The sequence below is a fragment of the Rhinopithecus roxellana genome, chromosome 6 (assembly GCF_007565055.1).
Source record: "Rhinopithecus roxellana isolate Shanxi Qingling chromosome 6, ASM756505v1, whole genome shotgun sequence".
Taxonomy (NCBI): Eukaryota; Metazoa; Chordata; class Mammalia; order Primates; family Cercopithecidae; genus Rhinopithecus; species Rhinopithecus roxellana.
Window position 1 is genome coordinate 124,426,319 of NC_044554.1, and position 21,998 is coordinate 124,448,316.

General features: G+C 34.8%; 2 protein-coding genes across 7 annotated transcripts in view; one reads left to right on the plus strand and one right to left on the minus strand.

The window, feature by feature from the left end:
- Positions 1-120, plus strand: part of CASD1 (CAS1 domain containing 1) — an 89,472-nt gene extending 89,352 nt beyond the window's left edge. The window contains exon 19 of the transcript XR_004058003.1: positions 3-120. The gene's annotated coding sequence lies outside the window, so the exon portion shown is untranslated. The remainder of the gene's footprint in view (positions 1-2) is intronic.
- SGCE (sarcoglycan epsilon) overlaps positions 1-21,998 on the minus strand; it is a 71,691-nt gene that overhangs the window by 2,330 nt on the left and 47,363 nt on the right. For 3 of the 6 annotated variants that reach the window (XM_010389516.1, XM_010389514.2, XM_010389519.2), the window contains 5 exons: positions 16,325-16,487; positions 13,583-13,794; positions 12,633-12,659; positions 11,504-11,692; positions 1,110-1,153 (listed from right to left, as the gene is read on the minus strand). In XM_010389516.1, the coding sequence (XP_010387818.1) occupies positions 1,110-1,153; positions 11,504-11,692; positions 12,633-12,659; positions 13,583-13,794; positions 16,325-16,487 (635 nt within the window). The remainder of the gene's footprint in view (positions 1-1,109; positions 1,154-11,503; positions 11,693-12,632; positions 12,660-13,582; positions 13,795-16,324; positions 16,488-21,998) is intronic. The other 3 variants (XM_010389517.1, XM_010389515.2, XM_030932638.1) reach the window with 1 other exon arrangement.

Below are 21,998 nucleotides of genomic sequence, written 5' to 3' on the forward strand. Positions count from 1 at the left end.
AGGTTACTCATTTTTATAACAAAGTTTGATCCTTCATCAATCTCCTGAATGCTTACAAAGTAGCACCAACACATCAATATATTGAACAGTCTTGTTGAAACATGTTAGCATTTAATTAAAACAAGTAATCAAAATTGTAGGGAAAATTCTGATAAACATTATCTTGTAATTAAAATCTGATGAACAATTTCATTATACTTGCCTCAAATCTTTGAAAAGTTGTCAAACGAAAATCTCCTTAAATTCACGAAAGCAGTAATAGAGAAGATAATTTCTGAATGAAAACATCCAATACATTTCTGTATGTGCCTGAACTTTTTAAGAGACTTACTTAACAGTTTCCCTACCACAATGCCACTATTCATACTCAGAATTCCACACCCAACTTACATTTTTAAAACTTCTCTTGCTTTTCCAAAAGAGCTACAAAGGCATTAATGGTTGCCTGGCAATTAGAACTAGGAATCAACCACTAATTAGAAGACAATCATGAATAAGTTATCTACTCAGTATAGAGATGAATGAAATAATTGGCTGTGGAAAATTTTTAGGGACACTTGAAAGAAATAAAGAAAGCAAGTCTTAGGGAAATAGAATAGTCCAAGGAGAATTGTCTGCCATCTTGTTGTCACTGGTCATGTTATAACAGCTTTTTAAAGCAGCTTTAAAACCAGGCCAGCCATTTCTCATTTATCCCCCTGAAGCCTCAGTGATTTGTCACAATGGTTTCCTTTTGTAAGAGTCAGTTTCAAGCTGCTCACTTACTGAGACAAATCCTAGATGCATCCAAGCTAAGAATCTTTCATACCAAGGGGAAGAATAGAGAGCTTCAGTGAAGGAAGGGGTTTTATTCAGTCTTCCTTAATTAGACAGGACCTCCATGGATGCTTTTGCTCTAAGATCATTTACCCTGTGTTTATCATTCTGATGCCAATCTATGTAATAATCTAAGCCATTATTCTGAGGTTTTAAGTCTGATTAAGGAATGACACAAGTGTTTTGCCTTATTTGGTGAAGCTAAAGCTTCATAAATTATATAGTTATGCCATAATTATCTTTTAATCTGTAGATTCATTCATAAACATCAATTTATTATTCTTAGCACTCACCTGTAGTCTGCTGTTGGGGAATCTGAGTCTGATGTGGCAAGTTCCTAGAAATGATGAACATTTTTGAGTAAAACTGTTTGTTTAGACACTTGTAAATAGAGAGCAGACATACTAGAATGAAAAACTTTATGGGTAACTGACCCCAGTCATGTAATCCAGCACAATTCCCCTCCCCTTTCATGAGCTTACAGATGAGGAAACTGAGGTCTGAGGAAAATAAAAATTAACAATATTTGATAACATGCATGAAATTTTCACTACAGGCTATACTCTAAAGTACCTCACAACAACCCTAAGAGGTAGGTGTTAATGTTTTTCCCATTTTATGGGTGAAGAAATAGCCTTGGAGATCCGAGGCTACATAGCTAGGACATGTTAGCTAAGATGTGAACACAGTGGCTTGTGCTCTTAACCTATACACTTTCAGATCCAGGCCTAGAAGATATACACATGCTCACATATTTTCATGGAACAACATATATAACCACCTTCATTCACTATCCCAAACATCTGTGCTCTTTTATCTTCATGTCAGGCATGCATCCAGATGCATTGTCAGAATGCAGAAGTCATCCTTGTTCCTTCCCTCTCCTTCAGTCTCCACATCCAACCACTCAGGGACTTCTGACATTTCTTTTTGTCTCATTTGGATCTGCCCCATTCTTCCCCATCTCCATTGCTAACTTGGTTGAAGCCATCATCATTTCTCACTTGGATCCTTGTAAGGGGGTTGACTTGTTTCCTCATTTACATTCTTGTCCCCTTATAATCCACTCTGCACATTGCTGTCAGAATGCTCTTCTAAGACAGGGGTCCCAACCCCTGGGCCATGGAACTGGGCTGCACAGCAGGAGGTGAGTGGCAGGTGAGCCAGCGAAGTCTCATCTGTATTTACAGCTGCTCCCCATCACTCGCATTACCACCTGGGCTCTGCCTCCTGTCAGATCAGCAGCAGTAGTAGACTGTCATAGGAGCGTGAACCCTATTGTGAACTGTGTATGTGAGGGATCTAGGTTGTGCACTCCTTATGAGAATCTAATGCCTGATGATCTGTCACTGTTCCCCATTACCCCCTGATGGTACTGTCTAGTTGCAGGAAAACAAGCTCAGGACTCCCACTGATTCTACATTATGGTGAGTTATATAATATTTCATTATATATTACAATGTAATAATAATAGAAATAAAGTGCATAATAAATGCAATGCACTTAGATCACCCCAAACCATCCCCCACAGCTGGTCTGACATGAAACCAGTTCCTGGTGCCAAAAGTTGGGGACCAGTGTTCTAAGACACAAATCTGTTATGTCATTTAAATAACACACATTTAAGTATTTCCTTGTATCTATCTGCAGATTAAATTTCAGATTTCTTAATGTGGCCTGGAAAGCCACAATATATCTCGCTCCTACATGGAGTGCCCCATATCTGCTTGAAGCCAACAACCAACCACCATGGCTACTACCATATCCTGTACCCAATCAGCTCCCATTTGTCCTTGCAAACTCAACTCAGAACTTGTTACAGCATACAGGTATTACTCTTATAATTTAAAAATTTCCATAAGAAATGTTATTAAAATTTTTAACATATTATTTTTAATTTAAAAAATCTCAAGAACCACCTCCCTATGCATCCTTACTCTCTAAGTAACCCACAATTAGGTTACCATTTAGCATGATTTCATTCACATGCTGATTGTCATTGTATTCTCTGTACATAATATTTAATTGCCCTAAAGTATATTAACAGTAAGAACCATCATATTTTGTTTAGTATCCTCAGCAGTAAACATTATAAAGTATACACATTTATTAACTTACAGATTTAGTTTCACATTTTGATATTAAAATTAGTTTATGAAAATGTACAATTTAGGTTCTGTATAGAAGAAACTCTAGGAGTCAGTCCTTTGTAATAAAGTTTGATCCATGCTGAGGATTTTCAAAGTTTTTTGTTTTCTCTTTAGCGCTGGGATTTCTCTTAATTGAAACCCTAAGCAGAACTGTGATGTACAAAAGAGATAAATGTGAGGTTGCCTGGGTTGAAACAAGGGAGTTAGGAATCCTGTCCGCTTTGTTTTCTTTGTCCCTCATGCTGGCCCCTGCAGCAATTCTAAGAAATCTGTAAGAAACAGTTTGAAAACCATTGATATTATTTCAGCCAGGCAAATACTATGTTCCAAATACAACAATATAAAGTGGAAAACAGTTCATGCTAGTTAAATACTGTTTAAACTCTTAATTTAATCTACAGTTAACACCTTTGAGTGATTTTTTTTCAATGTTTCAGTTCCACTTTAAAGATATTACTAAGGAAATAATAAACTCTAACACAATTTGAAGAAGTTACTTAATAATTCATCCCAATGATTATATTCTTTTTTATTGTTACTTATCAGCCTTATCCTTGTGTAGGCTAAAGGAGTATTTCTTTTTTAGCTTGTTTGTTCTTTCAGAATTTCACACAATGTATTTATATTGATTTTGGTCACAAAAGTAAAAAGATCAATTTATAAACTACGAAGAGGGAATAAGTTCTACATTTAAAGATGGCAAGGCAAACATCTTTACTACAGAAGTCAAAACGCAATTAGATGGGTATCTGGCACAGGGTGGGAGGATGTGTTTTACTTTATCTACTCAGGTATAACTGATCTGGGTCTATTCTACACTCGAAACGAATACAGTGCACCCTCTACACACAGGCACACACCACACTTCCTTCCTTACCATCTGTAGCTCTACCTAGCCTGTTAGCAGATTGAATCAACACATTTTGACAAAATACAAAAATCAAACAGGATAAAGAAAGTATAGAATGTAGGTGTTCTAACATAGGTAGTGGTTAGTAAACAAAGACACATGTTTTCCAAAAGCACTAGATTCAGGACCCTCCAAATTCAAAATCAGCATTTGGGTGAGGTCGTTGGATGCCCCCTACTTTTCTTTTTGGCCCTCCCGACTGGCCTTTCTGTGGAATTTAGCTTGAAAACCACTGATCAAAGTCAACCTATGCCTTGTTGTTTCTTCTCTAGTCTGTTTTTCCCTCTTTTGCTACATTTCTAAACTTTCTAAATCACAATGGGCTGGGCTAGGTGAAAAGAGATGGCTGGTTGAGAAAAATGCCACACACAAACTAGCAAGAAATCTGGAGAAGATGCATAAGAAAGCAAACTGTATGTCTTACATTGATTTAGGGACTGAAAAGTATCCATAGTGCGTGTTCTAAGTGGTTGTGTTTGAACAATGCACATGCACTCCTTGCAATTTCAAAGGAAACTTAGATGAGTTATATTAAAAGTGCTTATGTGTGCAAAAAGGTGCTCAACTAAAAAAATTCTGAGATTCAACTTCCCCTGATTGGGTACACCTATCTCCTGTTTTGAAGGAGACCCTTGAGTCTCCAAGATGTGTGCACATAGCTCTGTTTTTGTGGCTTCGCAAACTTGTAACTACATGCGAACCTGTAAGTATTAAAGTGTGAATACATCTATGATGGGCATATTTAAAACTGTGTGTTCCATTTAAGAGTTGAAGGGACATACTTCATAACAGCACTGCTTCAGGCATACTGGAAAAATGCCTACAATCCCAACTCTGCTAGTTAAGATGCAGAAAATGCAGGAAGAAAGTGGCGAATTCTCATCTTTGGTGAGAGCAGGCTGCTAAAGGCAATTATACAGGAGGGGGAGTCGACTTCAAATAGAGGCCCTATAATCCTTCCAAGGAAGGACCTTAATAAAGTCATAAAACAATTTAATGATTATTAGACTAAGTGAAAAGTTATTATGTATAAACTGTATTATGTAGAAATTTAAGAAAACTGTAACTCTCTAAATTATTAGCATTAATTATTTTCTCATTTTGTTTTCATTAATTTCATGCATTTAAATAGAAAATTGTGTAAATCAGTCATTGCACAAACTTCATTCTTTAAGAATGCAAGAGTAATAACTTGCAAATTAATAAATAAGTGATTTGGGGGAGTACACAATTATTTCTTATTTGTACAACCATTTTAAAGTAATTTGACATTCTTGGATACCCTATACAGTAATTCAGTGAGTAAAGTTGATGATTATCAACTGATTATATTGCTACTTGTTTCAGACTAAAAAGCAAAATGATTTGCATAAAGCCACAGAATCCATGCCAGAGTTGAAAGAAAATGACATTAGTTGTGTGAAATACAAAACATTTCACTTTTCAGTTAGTATGGTGGGATCATTTAACAATAAGAAATAGTTATGTATTTTTGGAAATCAATGGCTCTGAAATATTCTTGGCTGCTTGATACTTCTCAATAAGATACCATAATCTTAGTCCCCTGAAACATTGTCTTCAACTGATATTAACTTTTATTGAAACAATTTTTATTTATGGACTTTTACCATAAAGTTAGTTGTCACTGTGACCAAAAGCAGGACAAATGGAAAAATATTTAAATGATTAGATACTGTCTTCAATTAGAAGACTTAATTCTACTTTTATACTTGTTAATTTTCAAAAGATTAAGTACAACCTATCTCCTGTTTTGAGAGAGACCCAATTATCCTGGATTAGGAATTATGTTTAGAATAATGAATAAGGAAAATTTTTGTGTAGCCAATTAGTATCTTCCTGAAAAATGTGTGGAGTACTGTCCCCAATTATTCATTACCTAAGGGGCCTCATGAAGATGCCTACCACTCCAAAAAAATCAATTGGTATTGATGTTGGCATAAGAAAAGAATAGTGAAGAGGCAAATCTTTCCCCAAAAGACAGCATACCTCACTACAAATTTAATATAATAAGTTATTTTTTAGAAAATCAAATATTTGGGATCCTCCAGTCAATGCCCCTTTCCCCAAGCATAAGACTACAAAATAACATTTTTTTCAATGGATTTTAGCTGTTCCAGGCACTGTTTTCTGATTAGCTCTCATCTCTCATCCTCTCCACACCATTTTCCTCAGGCAGTTTAGGGAGGTGTGGAAGAGTATAGAGGCTGAGAAGTATAAACTCCCAAACAGCTCCAACCTCCTAGACAGTGTGCATGGACTGCTTTTCTTCCAGTTTCACATGGGGAAATTAGGAAAAACTGTTCCCCTTTTAAAACTCCATGTAGAGGAATGTGAATAACAACCCCTTTCTTACTCACGGGCCCGACCAGAAATACCAGAGCTCTGGATTTTCCAATCCTGAAACTTAAGTCCTTTGATTATTAAGCCAGGAATTCTCAACCTTTGTTGAGAAGCTATCTGCAGGAGCTCTACCATACTCGCCCACCAGACTCCAAATTCCCATACTCAGAGCCCCAGAATGTGTACTATAAACGCTCTATGGTGATCCTGACACAACGTGGTTTGGGAACAAGGCTAGACTCTCTTTTGATATTCCTTTGATGACCTAAAATTTTATTACTTGGAATTAAATTTTTTTCATTTAAATATTTACAAAAGGCAGTCATCGAGGTACACCAGTCAAATGTGTAATAGATTTTTGATGTGAAGTCTTTGGTTACAAACATAACCCCAATCACAACAATGATTCTTTGGCAAAGTCAATTTACTTTTAAGAGTTACTTTACAGGGCCGGGCGCGGTGGCTCAAGCCTGTAATCCCAGCACTGAGACAGGTGGATCACGAGGTCAGGAAATCAAGACCATCCTGGCTAACACGGTGAAACCCCGTCTCTACTAAAATACAAAAAAAAAAAACTAGCCGGGCGAGGTGGCGGACGCCTGTAGTCCCAGCTACTCGGGAGGCTGAGGCAAGAGAATGGCGTGAACCCGGGAGGTGGAGCTTGCAGTGAGCTGAGATCCGGCCACTGCACTCCAGCCTGGGCGACAGAGCAAGACTCCATCTCAAAAAAAAAAAAAAAAAGAGTTACTTTACAATGTGATTTCCAGAAATAAATTGTAATAAATAAGACGAATGTCTATAGGGGAAAAATTATTCCTGCTATTAATGGCAACACTTATTCACTAGGCTACAAAGATAACTAAGTACAGATGCAGAAAAACTTACTATATGAGGGCATGAGGGACATACTACACAATACCTGGCTATAGCTCCTCATGACTGTCGAGGTCATGGGATGCAAGAAAGGTCTAAGAAAATGCCCAGAACTGAGGAGACTAAGGAGACACAGTGAATATTGTGTCCTAGATGGATCCTAGAACAGAGAAAGGACATTAGTGGAAAAACTGATGACATCTGAAAAAAGTCTGAAGTCTAGGTAACAGTAACATACTGATACTGGGTTCCTCATTGTGACAAATGTACCATGGTACTATAAGATGTTAACAATGGGAGAAACTGACTGAGGAGTATCTGGGAACTCTATTATCTTTGTAACTTTCCTGTACCTCTACAATCATTCCAAAATAAAAAGTTTGTTAAAGAATAAATACATTAGCCAAGATCAAATTAAATTGACCTTACATTTCTAGACTATGTGATAGTTTTAACAGCCTATTTATATTGTCTCTAATTTGAAAAGCAAAAGAAACACAGTACAAAATGAAACACCTCATTTCTGGGCATGTGCTACGTCTCCAGGTTCTGCTCCAGCTTCCCTTTCCACTGCCTCTTTGTTCATTTTGCTTATAACCTGAATCAGAGATCCCTCTGAGGTCAATGACCGACATTATCTATCCCTGCCTAGATATCAGGATAGGTAAATAATCTAATCTTAGTTCTGACCTAATTTAACTTTGTCTCTTATCAGTGTCTCAAATTTATCATCTGCAAATGATTAAATATTTTTTCTTACTGGCTAATTTATGGTGCCAGTCTGGAGCTCTGTGAAACATTCTACTAAAAAGAAAATATTACTATGTAATTGATAATGGTGGCAGCCATTCATTACATAACGTTGTGAATTCTCTATACTTCTGATGTAAATTGACTCGTTTAAAGGAACAAACTAGTTTTATGCAGTTTTGAAAGAAAGCTTTGAATATTCTTGAGTCTTGCTTAGAAGCCAATATAAACCTTTAGCCATAACCATGTCTGAATATTTCTGGTATCAATCTGAAGAATAAACACAGAATCCTTTGGCTAGCTAAATTGTTTATGAATGATAAATTCAGTACACTTAGTATGAATGTGAAGATGAAATGCATGCCCTTTTAGAAAGGGTAAATTAATAAGTACAAGGCAGCATTATCCAAGCATACACCTGGTTATTGAGTACTGTAATTCCTCCCCAAATATAATATCGCATTTTAATCTTGAGAATTCAGTTCAATCCAAATGACCAAAATATTTGTGTGTGTCTACTCAGTGCTGAAGTAAAACTTTTAAAACATGGCTGTTTTTCTGGTAAAAAGTAAAAGTTGAATTTGCATAAAGGACAGCTATGATGAACCCCATACAATAAATTCCCTATTATCTGGCATGGTTGGAAAATGAGGTTAATCACATATTCTGGCTTATAGGGAGTTACCATAGAGACTGTGCACATATGATCCATTTCTAAGAATAAAAGAAAGATAATATACACTCAACACTGAAACGACACCGAATGTAATTTAATTTTCCTCTGATGAGTCAGATGCACTTGATGATCCTGCAGTGCCTCAGAATAATCATTGTGAACATCATCAATTATCTATGTACCCTATTTATATAGAAGTGCTAGTTAATGGAGCTTTTCCATTAGCAGAAATCTGACTAATGTGAAGGTTTTCTGGACTTAAAAATACGTATGTGTTTAAATTGTCGCAAGTTCAATATAATAGCCTATTGCATTTGCAAATAGAGAGATCTGATCAACATAATGACAGTCTTGATGGGGTTATGGAAGGACCAGAAAGATGCATTTGGTGTAAACTAGATAGAAAATTTTATTTTGCTTGTATATTAGTAGCAACATTGCAAAATTCTAACCACCGGGAATCAAAATACTTTTTAAGGAGCTATTCTTATTTTCAATATATATGGTTAGAAAGGGTTATCTTAAAATGACAGCAACCTTTTTCCTCTCTTGAATTTCACTATCAATAGAGTTTTACTGATTTACAAACATATTCAAGTTCTCCTACTCGTTATAACTAGTTTTCTACTCTAAAATTCTACAGCATTGTTACATTATCAATAGAGGCATTTCTCAAACTGTGTTCTTTGAAGATTTACCTATTCTGACCTTTTCCTATGGATTCACAAAGTATATCAACACACCAAGGGACTGAAGACTATTGTAGCTTAAAAAATGAAATAAAACCTTTACATTACAGTAATCAATAACCAGGTATATGCTTGGATAATGCTGCCTTGTACTTATTAATTAACCCTTCTTAAAAGGGCATGCATTTCATCTTCACATTCATACTAAGTATACTGAATTTATCATTCATAAACAATTTGGTTAGCTACAGGATTTCATGTTTCATGTTAGAATTTTGCAATGTTGCTACTGCTTTTTTCCAAGTGTATTTAACCATTCCATTTTTGAAGGATATCTGTCAACATTTCACTGGCATGCTAGGGTAAACAATATCAGAAATAATAACCTTAAAGAATAAGTACAAATTCTTTTCATTTTGAAAATGAAAGACAAAACCATTTCATAATTTTCATCTAAAAACGGGATAAGAGGTGGTTAAATTCTGAATTATTACAATATTCTTGAAATTTTACCAATTTTTCTCATCAGTATCTAATCCTGGTAAACTGGATTTTATGATGACCCATAATAGGTGGGCTACTGACCACCAGAGAGCACAGAAACCCATCTGTTCCCATATGAAGAGAGTACAACTAAATTTTGTAGACCTTAATATTTCTATCCCTGATGTATTAATGTTTCCAAAATTCAAAATTGTAAACATATGCAATTTCACCCATTTCTTAAATTACCCACTACCCATTACTTACTCTCTCTCACACACATGCACATTAACAGGCACCTTAGTCTGTATGACCCTAAGTGATGTTAGAGAACTTTAGAAAAATATTCATAATACTTTTGGGTTTCTAAAGTATTCTGGATAAACTTATCTAGTCTGTCCATACTACTCATATTATTTAATCTTCAAATTACCACATGCATTCTACCTGGTTACAAAATAAGCACACAATGGGAAAAATGTACCCAGCAGAGTTCCCAGGTAAATGTGTTCACTTTAGTATTATATCCTAAGGGGTTTGTATGTGTCTGTGTGTGTGAGAGAGAGAAAGAGAGAGACTGAGAGAGTAAGAGAGATTTTTCTGTATAGCCATTCCATCTATAAAAGTAAAGTGAAAAAAAGGAGGACCTCAAAAGCCAATTTTGTGACTTCTAGTGCTTGGGGCAATTGAATTTAACTCATTTTAACATATGGTTAAAAAGAAAAAAAAGGCCAGGCACGGTGGCTCACACCTGTAATCATAGTACTTTGGAGGCCAAGGTGGGCAGATCACCTGGGTCAGGATTTCAAGACCAGCCTGGCCAACATGGTGAAACCCTGTCTCTACTAAAAATACAAAAACTAGCTGGGCATGGTGGCAGGTGCCTATAATTCCAGCTACTTGGGAGACTGAGGCAGGAGAATCACTTGAACCTGGGAGGCGGAGGTTGCAGTGAGCCGATATCGTGCCATTGCACTTCAGCCTGGGCAACAGGAGCAAAACTCCGTCTTAAAAAAAAAAAAGGAAAAAGAAAAAAAAGGGACATGTTCTTATAAATAACAGTTTTACCTACCATTCCCTTACATAAAAATGTGGCCACTAGGCTACATTGTATCAGCAGTATAGGATGCAGCATAATGCTGCATTACAGCATTATATAGCATGGTCTCCCAAATACAACTGTACAATTTCCTCACCCCTCACTCTTACCTACTGTTTACAAAGTCCTTCCAGGGTTTCTAACCCTGATCCCTAGAGCACTAGACAAGGTTTGCACTAATAAAATAGGTGTTTATAGCCCAGATTGGAACTGCTTGCTCTGACATACAAGCAGATCATAAAAAACAACCCAAACACCCTTAATTCTGAGGCAAAAATTTAGATTACAAAGGTCCATGGTAATAATATTTTAATAGGTTTAAACCAAATAATTCTAACATCTCTAAAAATAATCAGTTTGAAATGCTTAGGATATGGTTCTTTTTTAATAATTAACTCATCTTTGAGCAAACATGTAATGTTGAGTTTAGTATCAGTGTCAATTTCTTAAATATTAAGGTATATGTAGTCTTGTTTGGATTAGTGGGGAAAAAAAAAAGCACATTTCCTAAAAGTAACTATATTGTATATGTCACGACAGTAGGGGTGGGATTTACATAATTAATGTCCTTTTGGTATTTTCTCTTCCAGTTATAAACAAACAAACACAACACAACAACAGAAAGCTCTGTTCTTTACAGACATTAGTAAAAATATACATGTATATTAATAATTATGGCTCTAAGTGGACACTTACTGCTGCGTTTGCATCAATGGCATGTTTGTGCTATCATAGTTGTCTGTGTGTAAAGGAGGTATGATTTCCCCAGTCACAGGGTGGAACACAGGAAGCGTTGACAGGGGCCATGCTATCTCTCTATTCTTGGACATGTCTCGAAGCTCCTTGGTAGATTTTTGAATAGCACTGTGATGAACCAGTTGGATGCTAGGTCAAAAAGAAATAAAACAACGTATATTTAAAATCATATATTAACCTGACGGGTCATCAATTTGAAAAAGTTATGAAGTATTTCTATCTTTAAAAATAACAAGACATTATTGCACTTTGGGCATTCAATAAACTATTTCAGAAAGTCATACATCTCACATACTTTTAATGTAACAAAACTAAAAATTATAAACTGATTTTAAAATATGTGTTTTATTAAACTAAGCTATGAAGAATGTATTAATATTACTGTCCTAAGTAACAAACTAGTTTTCTATTTATTTTCTATGATTAAGATAAAACTTCCATAGCTTTTATATTTTTGCTTCTGGTGGGGCATTTATAAATACTCACAGAAGTTTCATTTTATGGTAGGTTATTACTGTAGATTCTGGCAAACTTGTATGAAAGGTCTTTTCATCTGTTCTCTGGTTTATAGAAATGCAGATTGGAAACCACATAATATAAATGGTAAGTTAATATTCTGAATCTGAAATATTTTAGGTTTAATTTTTATTTGTTTTATCTATTTTATTAGTTTTCAGTTTATTAGTTTTCAAAAAAACTAAAGTTTTCCTTCCTCTAAAGCAGCAGTCCTTTACACTACCGTGTAAATGTCTTATTTCCTAGTGGCAAAGATCAAGTGCAGATTTTACCAAACCTAAAACTGGCTGAAAACCAGATATGCACGTATGGGTTCTAAGGTTAGCGACAGAGAAAAGTGTGAGGCATCTAGTTTATTAGTTTTCAAACCCTTTCTAGTTTTAGTTTCTACCCCTCCTTAATATCTCTATTTAGAAAGCAGCTTTCACATTTATGAAATAAACTATGAAAGATGACGAATGAAAAAAAGCTTGACACACATGTATGGAGCATGATGGGCAACTGAGAGGTGGGAAAAAATGATGAAGAAAATAACAGGAAAGAAGACACTTACTCTGGTGTTTGCATGTTTCTCTTTTCCCTAAAAACAAAACAAAATTTATGAATTAAATAATAGCATTGATATTTGGAACATTAAGACTATATGCTCATGGGATCTTGCATGATATGGAAATGCTGACATTGTTACTATTAAATGCAACCAGGCAGCATTTGCCACCAGGTTTATGACATTACTTGGATGAGTACACATACAGCGATGGAATACTGATGAGAAACACACAGAAAAATGAAAAAAAATGGAGATTAAGAATCAAGGCCTTGATTGAAATAAATTCTATGACATAATGAAATCAAGCTACATGTAAAAATGAAAGAATCTGTTACTTGCTGCTTTATTAAATTTTTATCCTTTCCTTTGTTGCCCTGACTTCCAGATAATCTTGGGAGATTACCTTAATTGACATAGAGGTTCTGAAAGTACTTCATGAAGTGAAGAGTTGTTACTCAAATTATACCTTATTTTCGTTAAGTTACTCCTTTGTTGGGTTTTAAATATATATTTTATACATTTAGATTGTGTTACCCTGTTTGACAGCAGAATGATTTCAAGAGTTTTGACCATCACTTATGGTCAAACTAACACAATTAATTTTTTTAAGTGCAATTACCATGTCAGTAGATTCTGCAGTCTCTGCTCATACAAGATGGCTTGTATAACCAAAATATCTAGCCTCAATTATTCTTGGGACTGTTTTGCCAGTGTGAATTTACATCTAGCCTTAATAATTTTCAAATAAAGTAATTATATCCCCTAACTTGATTTACTAGACTCAAAACTATTTTAATTCATTTTAAAGGAATAAAGTATTGCAGTTTGGACACAATTTCAATTCATTTACAAAGTGTTTTATGAACTAAAATGAAATTTCACTTTTAATGGAAACTTCTATGTTGTTATCTTAGCAGGATCTCTAATTTTCTTATTAGTTTTAAAGTACTCACACGCCTTCCCGTCGGCAGCACATGATATAAGCAAGTATTAGAAAAAGGACCAGTGCTACTGCCGAGGGCACAGCCAGTGTAATTAGGAAATCCGTGTAATAGTCTCTGCTTTTCAAAGAATCAGAAGGGGGTTTGTATTCCCCACCATCAGGCAAAATCCCCTCTCCACGAATCACTTCCTGATAGGTGGACACTTGCTTTGTTTTATCAACCTGATACAAAAGAAGACAATTACACAGCAAATTAATCATTGCAAACATTATGAGATTTTAAGATCTGGATACACTAAAACATTCTTTGACAAACTGTCTAAAAAGCCATCTTTTCCAATTACTTTATCACCTTGAATTTGCAAGTATTTATTGGAGGTAGGGAATGTAATGAATGAAGGTAATAAAGGCTTTACTTTGGTCTACTTTCCATGTTCTTCCTAAAACACATATACATATATATTTACATGTGTACATATTTAACATGTGTGTACCTATGCGTGTAGTTGTTCTTTTTCAGTTTCCTCCCTCTAAAGCAGCAGTCCTTTACACTACCGTGTAAATGTCTTATTTCCTAGTGGCAAAGATCAAGTGCAGATTTTACCAAACCTAAAACTGGCTGAAAACCAGGTATGCACATATGGGTTCTAAGGTTAGCGACAGAGAAAAGTGTGAGGCAGGCAGGGGCGGGGGGGAAAGAGGGACAATTTCCAATCGTGTTGTCCTTGATCTTTCTGCCTTCCAGCTGACAGAAGTAACTTTTATGGAAGATAGTCTAGGGAATATGGAACCTATCCCAGTCTTACTTAATTCTATCCCAGTATCAAAAAAAAAAAAAAAAACTACAACAGTTGCACTATGTTAATTTACCTCCACATTAATTGTGCTGCTTTCACTGAGTTGCATTTAATTATGCTAAGGTTTTTATTGAAGGACACTAAAAATGTAGCCATGTGAAATTTGCTACTACATTTGCTACTAAAATAAAATGCTGGGGAGAATTAGTTGTAGCATTATTCAGTATCTTCTCCCAAAATGTAAATGACGAGTTGATGGGTGCTGAGGAGTTAATGGGTGCAGCACACCAACATGGCACATGTATAAATATGTAACAAACCTGCACGTTGTTATACTTAAATATACTTAAAGTATAATAATAAAAAAACAAAACAAAATTTTGTTAATAATATAGTGTTAGTGAAAACTTGTTTTCTGCCAAGGAATTGATGTGCCTCCTTTTTAAGAATGAGAACTAAATATGAATTTCATTTTTTTTGTCCTGCACATTAGGCGGCTTGTTGTCCAACACAGCCTTATGCTTATTTTTGGGGGGTGAAATTTAGGTCCTGATTTTCCACTTCTTTTATATTTTATTTATTATGTTTATTGTATGACTCTTGTTTAACCTTCTGAAATCTTTTGTGGCAAGATATGGCATAAAAATAAATACACATAAAATAAAAATTCCCAACCTTTCCACTTATAAAGCCTTAATAGATAAAACAAAAATCTTCAAGGTATATATCATTTTTTAACTTTTAGAGATGGGGTAATAGTCTTAAACATAAACTCATTTTCCAGAACAACCACAAGTAAAATGGCATTGTTAGGGTCTGCTGTCCACTGATGATGCTGGGAGAGGAATCTAAGTTATGGTTGCAGCTGCTCAGTCTCCTGTACCCTTGTATCATTGGCACCATGATTGAAATATTGAGCACATTTGCCTATAACAATGATTTTACTTGATTTAGGAAGGCAAAGAAGGCCATTTTTCTAAAGGCCATGAGACAAGAGGCATGAGAAGAAGAGTTCAAGGCAAAAGGCCACAAGGAGTGCTAAGTGTTGCAGTGTGAGTAATATGTTTTCCAGGATGCAGCTGGCTCTCTAAGACATGAAGTGATAGTTGTGTTTATGTGTTAGTAACTTTGTTCAAATGTCAGCTTTAAACTTAGATCTAATTCATTCACTACCAATCATAAAGAGTTGAAAGAAGTTAAATCTAAAAGGTCACTAAATAATTAAAACATCAGTTGGATACATTAATATGAAAAGTAAAAAGAAAAAACAAAGAATTAAAACAACCCTCCTACCTTTCAGATAACAGGATCAAAATATTATATACAGACATATAATATAAAATATACAAACATATATAAAATATTACACATCTTACATATATTTGAAACCTTACATTTTCCTAAATCTGTTAACATGCAAATTCAAATGTGATTTGGAAAGAAATATTATGTTTATGAATTATGGGTAAGATTCTAACTTCACTCGAAATTGTCTCTTGTTTCTTGGACTTTCCCTATAATTTGAGTTTTCAGAACATTAAATCATAGCACAATATTGCTTTATTTTCAGATTTATTATTGTACTCCATCCTCTCCTTCCAAAGTGGGTTAGTGGCAGAATATTTAAGAAGAATCTTTCTGCACATATCATACTAACTCCATTATCTGTGCTCATTAGCAGCTATATGGATGTCCAGGGGGTTCATTTGGACCACCTGCCAAGCTAAACCAGCCCCAGCAACTAATCAAGGATAGAATAAGTACAAAAGTGGATATATTCTTTCCTAAATGGATGCACTGTCAACGAGCTTTCTAGATCCTTAATCTGAAGGGAAGTCAACTGCAGTTAAAGTAAACCCAGGATTTATTCCTAAAAGCAATTCAGGTTTTAGTCAAATGTTAACTCCAGTCACATCATTTTTAATTAAACTTGCAAAAACAAAATAAAAACTTACCAATGAAATTTTGCACCAGTCAATGTAAAAATGAGTACGAAATTTTTTATCACATGTTATTACAGGCTCCATTTCTTGACTACATCTCAATTGATTCTGTGGATTTTCAACTTCTCGTAAACAAGAAGAAAATGGGACATCTGCACCAACCATGACATAAACGCTGTAAAAATGTGAAACTCTCAGGTTATCCTTTAAGAAAATTGAAAACACTAAAAAACAATCTACCTTGAAAGCAGGATTTAGCCTTTTGAAATGAGAGATTAACTAGACTCATCCCTGAGGTAAGGGCCTAGGCTTTAAAAACAATGATTCATGTAGGGCCTTTCTTTCATTCATTCCTTTATTCAGCCAATATTTACTGAGTACTTTGGTATACCAGATACTCTCTCCATTCTATGTTAATTTCTAAAAACTTTTTTTTCATCCTATTTATTTTCATTCAATATAAACATGCATCATATTCTGATTACTATATTTAGTAATTACTATATTTAGTAGACTACTTACATTAAAAAATTATCCTTAAGGTAAATTAGTTAGAAAAACCCCCACTACTACAATAATAAATAACTAAGTAATACATTTCACTTAATTTTCTTATAATAAAACTCTTAAATTACATCCCTGGAAGTATGGAGCTTTGGGTAGACATCGCTATTTTACCTACCAGTTCAGTCCGTTTTTCTGCTACACAAACCCCTATATGCTTGGTCTCTCATCAGAAGGCCTTGCAATCTTTTATCTAAGACATTAATATAAGAGTAAAACTATTGTTTGGTAAACACAAAGAGGCAAACAAAATCTATTTTGTTAGTGTGGGGGAGTTATGGGGAAAGACCTCTGCTTAACTGAAAAGATTTCACAACAGAAAATAGTGACAATAATATTTAAATAATCTTGGAGCAGCTTGAGAAGATAGGAATCTCATTGGCCTTTCAAAAGGAAAGAGAAAACCAGGAAAATACTCCTAAGTAAATACTATTCCTTTTCATAATGACAATGCTAAGAAAAAAAATGACAATGTAAAATGAAATAAAACCATCAAAATTCCAGCTGCCTTCTTTGCAGAAGTTGACTAACTGATCCTAAAATTTCTAAGGAAGTTCATAGCACCCAGAATAGTCATAAATACACACACACACATTTTGATGAGGAAAAACGCATTTGGAAAACTCACAATTCCCAATTTGAAAATTTACTCAGAGCTACAGTAAGCAAGTCATCTGGTACAGGGCATAGGGACAGACATACAGATCAATGGAATAGAACTAAGAATCCAGAAATAAACTCTTATATTTAATAAACTGATCATTATCACAGGTACCTAGACAACTCAAAAAGGAAAGAATAGTTGTTATAACTAATGGTGCTGGAAAAACTGGATATCCACGTAGCATCCTGTCCTACCTAAAAAGGCAGATGAGAAGCATATGTGAAATTCATGGTCCTGAGGCATAGGCTCACTAAAAGATTGAGAACAAATCATAGAATTACAGAATTCTTCCCCTCCCACAACACCTGACCACCATATTACTAAAGGTCTACTTATAGTCAAATTCCTTTTACTCCATACATTAGTCCGGCTATCAAGAAAAAATTATAAAACATACTATACAGCAAAAAAACACAGTTTGAAAAGACTGAACAAGCATCAAACCAGACGAGATGGCAGAGATGTTGAAATTGTCAGAACAGAAATTTAAAACAACCATGACTAATATGCAGAGGGCTCTAAAGAATAAAGTGAAACTACTTTGCAAGAAATGTTAAAATAACTTCTTTTGAGAGATGGAAAATGATATAGGTCAGAAACTGAGATCTACATAAAGAAAAGTAGAGCATCAGAGAAGGAATAAGTGAAGATAAAACCTTTTATTTTTCTTAATTGATCTAATAGATGATTTGTTTAAAATATCTACAATCTATTCACCCATGTATCCATAAATGTATATATCTCTATGTTTATATACACATATATAAGCAAAATAAATGACAGCAATGATACAAGAGAGATGAGGGAGAGACAGGGATTATTTTGTTATCATAAGATACCTGCAATACCTAGGAAGTATTATAGTGTTATTTGAAAGTGAACTTGGATTGGTTTTATATGTATATTGCAAACTCTAAGACAATCACTGAAAGAAAGTTTAAAAAATACAACTGATAGGTTAAAAAAGAAGAGAAAACAATCATAAAAATTGCTCAATGAAACTATAAAAAGTGGGAAAAGAGTGGACGACAAAATTAGAAACAAAAAACAAAGGCAACAAACAGAAAGCAATAACAAATATGGTAATTTTATTTTATTTTGTTTTGTTATTTTATTTTTGAGGCAGAGTCTCGCCCTGTCACCCAGGCTGGAGTGCAGATCTCGGCTCACTGCAACTTCCGCCTCCTGGGTTCAAGCGATTCTCCTGCCTCGGCCTCCCAAGTAGCTGGGACTACAGGTGCCCACCACCACACCCAGCTAATTTTTGTATTTTCGGTAGAGACGGGTTTTTACCATGTTGGCTAGGCTGGTCTCGAACTCCTGACCTCAGGTGATCTGCCTGCCTCTGCCTCCCAAAGTGCTGGGAGTACAGGCATGAGCTACCATGGCTTGTCTCAATAATCACTTTAATCATCCATGGTCTAAATCTAAATAACCCAATGAAAAGACAGAGACTGTCAGAGTGGATTGAAAAACAAGATCCAACTATACTCTGTTTACAAAAAAATACCTACTTTAAATATGAAGACACATATACATTAAAAGTGAGTGCAGAAAGATATACTATGCTAACAATAACTCTAAAAAGCAGGAGGAGCTATATTAATTTCAGACAGAGCCAACCTCATAGCAAGGAAACTTATCAGAGACAAAGAAAGGCATTACATAATGATAAAGAGGTCAATTCTTTAAGAACATAAATCACTCCTTAATGTGTATGTGCCTAATAACAGTGCATCAAAATACATGAGGCAAGAGCTGATAGAAGTGCAAAGAGAAACAGATGAATCCACTATTATAGTTGGACATTTCAACATCTCTCTATCAGAAATGGACACAACCAGCAGGCAGAAAATTGGTAAAGACATAGTGAAATTCAGTATCATCATTAGTCAACAGGTTTTAATAGACACTTAGAGACTACTTCATCCAAAAATAGCAGAATACACATTCTTCTTAAGTTCACTTGAAACATTTAACAACATTCCAGACCATAAAAAATTAACAAATTTAAAAGAGTGGAAATCATATACTGTCTGCTCTCAGACCACAGTAGAATTAAACTGGAACTCAATATCAAAAGATAACTGAAAAATCCCAAACTATTAGGAGACTAAGCAACATCCTTCAAAAATAGCACATGGATTAAAGGAGAAATCTTGGATGAAACCTGAAAATATTCTGAATTAAATAAAAATGAAACCATAACTTATCAAAATGTTTACAATTCAGCAAAAGCAATACTTAGAAGGAAATTCATAGCATTGAATGCATACATTAGAAAAGAAGAAAGATCTAAAATCAATAATTGAAACCTCCCCCTCAGGAAACTAGAAAAAGAAAAACAAGTCAAATCCAAAATAAGCAGAAGAAAAAAATAATAATAAAAATCAGATAATCTGCACAGGGCCTATATGTAGTAAAGAAATTGAATCAATAATTAATAATCTTCTAAAAAAGAAAGCATCAGGTACAGATGGGTTCACTGTTGAATTCTACCAGACATTTAAAGGAGAAATTATGCCAGCTCTCTACAATCTTTCTCAGAAGCCAAAAGCCAAAAGAATGCTTCCTATCTCATTCTATGAAACCAAAATTACCTTAATACTAAAACCAGAAAACAACATTACATGAAAAGAAACTACACACCATACCAGCATCTCTCATAAACCAGGTGCAAAAATCCTCAACAAAATATTAGCAAATCAGATTCAACAATGTATAAAAGGAATTATACACAATGATCAATTGGGACTTTCCCCAGTTATGCAAGGCTAGTTCAACATCCAAAAATCAGTTAATATCACATCAACAGGCTAAAGAAGAAAAATCACATGACATCATCAACAGATGCAGGAAATGCATTTGACAAAATCCAATGGCAATTTGTGAAAAAAAAAATTCTTAGTAAACTAGGAATAGAGAGGGATTTCCTCAATTTGATACCTACAGCTAACATTACTCTAAATGATGAGAAACTTGAAGTTTTCCCACTAGCATCAGGAAAAAGTTAAGAATGTTGCCTCTCATCACTGTTTTTTAACATCATACTGGAAGTCCTAACTAATGTAATAAAAAATAAAAAGTATACAGATTTGAAAAGATCAAATACTATCTTTGTTTGCAGATGATATGATTCAAAAGAATTGATTAAAAACTCCTAAAACTAGTGATTACAGCAAGGTTGCAGGAATCAGTAAAAACCTTCCAAAACAGAAAGCATCAAAATACATGAGGCAAGAGCTGATACAGCTGATAGTAAGATTAATATGCTAAAGTCAATCACTTTCCTATATACCAGCATGAACAGGTAGAACTTGAAATTAAAAACACAGGCCGAGTGTGGTGGCTAACACCTGTAATCTAGCACTTTTGGAGGCTGAGGCAGGTGGATAACCTGAGGTCAGAAGTTTGAGACCAGCCTGGCCAACGTGGCAAAACCGTCTCTACTAAAAATACAAAAATTAGCTGGGCGTGGTGGCACACGCCTGTAGTCCCAGCTTCTCAGGAGGTTGAGCCAGGGGTTGAATCCGGAAGGCAGAGGTTGCAGTGAGCCGAGATTGTGCCACTGCACTCCAGACTAGGTGCAGAGTACCCTCCAAAATAAAATACTTAAATATAAATATGTCTAATAAAATAGGTACAAGATCTGTATGAGGAAAACTACAAAACTGATTAAAGAAATCAAAGAAGAACTAAATAAATGGAGAGATATTCCATGTTTATGGATAGGAAGACTAAATATTGTCCTTATGCCAGTTCTTTCCAAATTAATTATAGATTCAATGTAATCTCAATCATAATCTCAGCAAGTTATTTTGCAGATATTAACAAACTTATTCTAAAGTTTATATGGAGAAACAGAAGACCCAGAATAGCCAAAACAATATTGAAGGAGAAGAACAAATTTTGAGGACTGACACTACCCAACATCAAGATTTACTATAAAGCTACAGCAATCAAGACAGTGTAGTATTGGGAAACAACTGACCAAACAGATCAATGGAACAGAATACACATTTAGAAATAGACCCACATAAATCTATTCAAGTAATCTGTGGTAAAGGAGCAAAGGCAATACAATGGAGGAAAGACAGTCTTTCGAATAAATGGTGTTGAAGAAACTAGACTTATACATGTAAAAAATGAATCTAGATGCATATGCCCTTCACAAAAATTAACTCAAAATTCATCACAGATCTACATGCAAAATGCAAAACTATGAAACTCCTAGAAGATAATAGAGGAGAAAATCAAGATGACCTTGGATTTAATGATGACTTTTTAGTTACAACACCAAAGGCACAATCCATGAACGAAAGAACTGATGAGATGGACTTAATTAAAATTAAAAATTTCTCTTCTGCAAAAGACACTGCCAGTAATACAAAAAGCCACAGACTAGAAGGAAATATTTGCAAAATGCGTATCTGATAAAGGACTGTTATTCAAAAAACA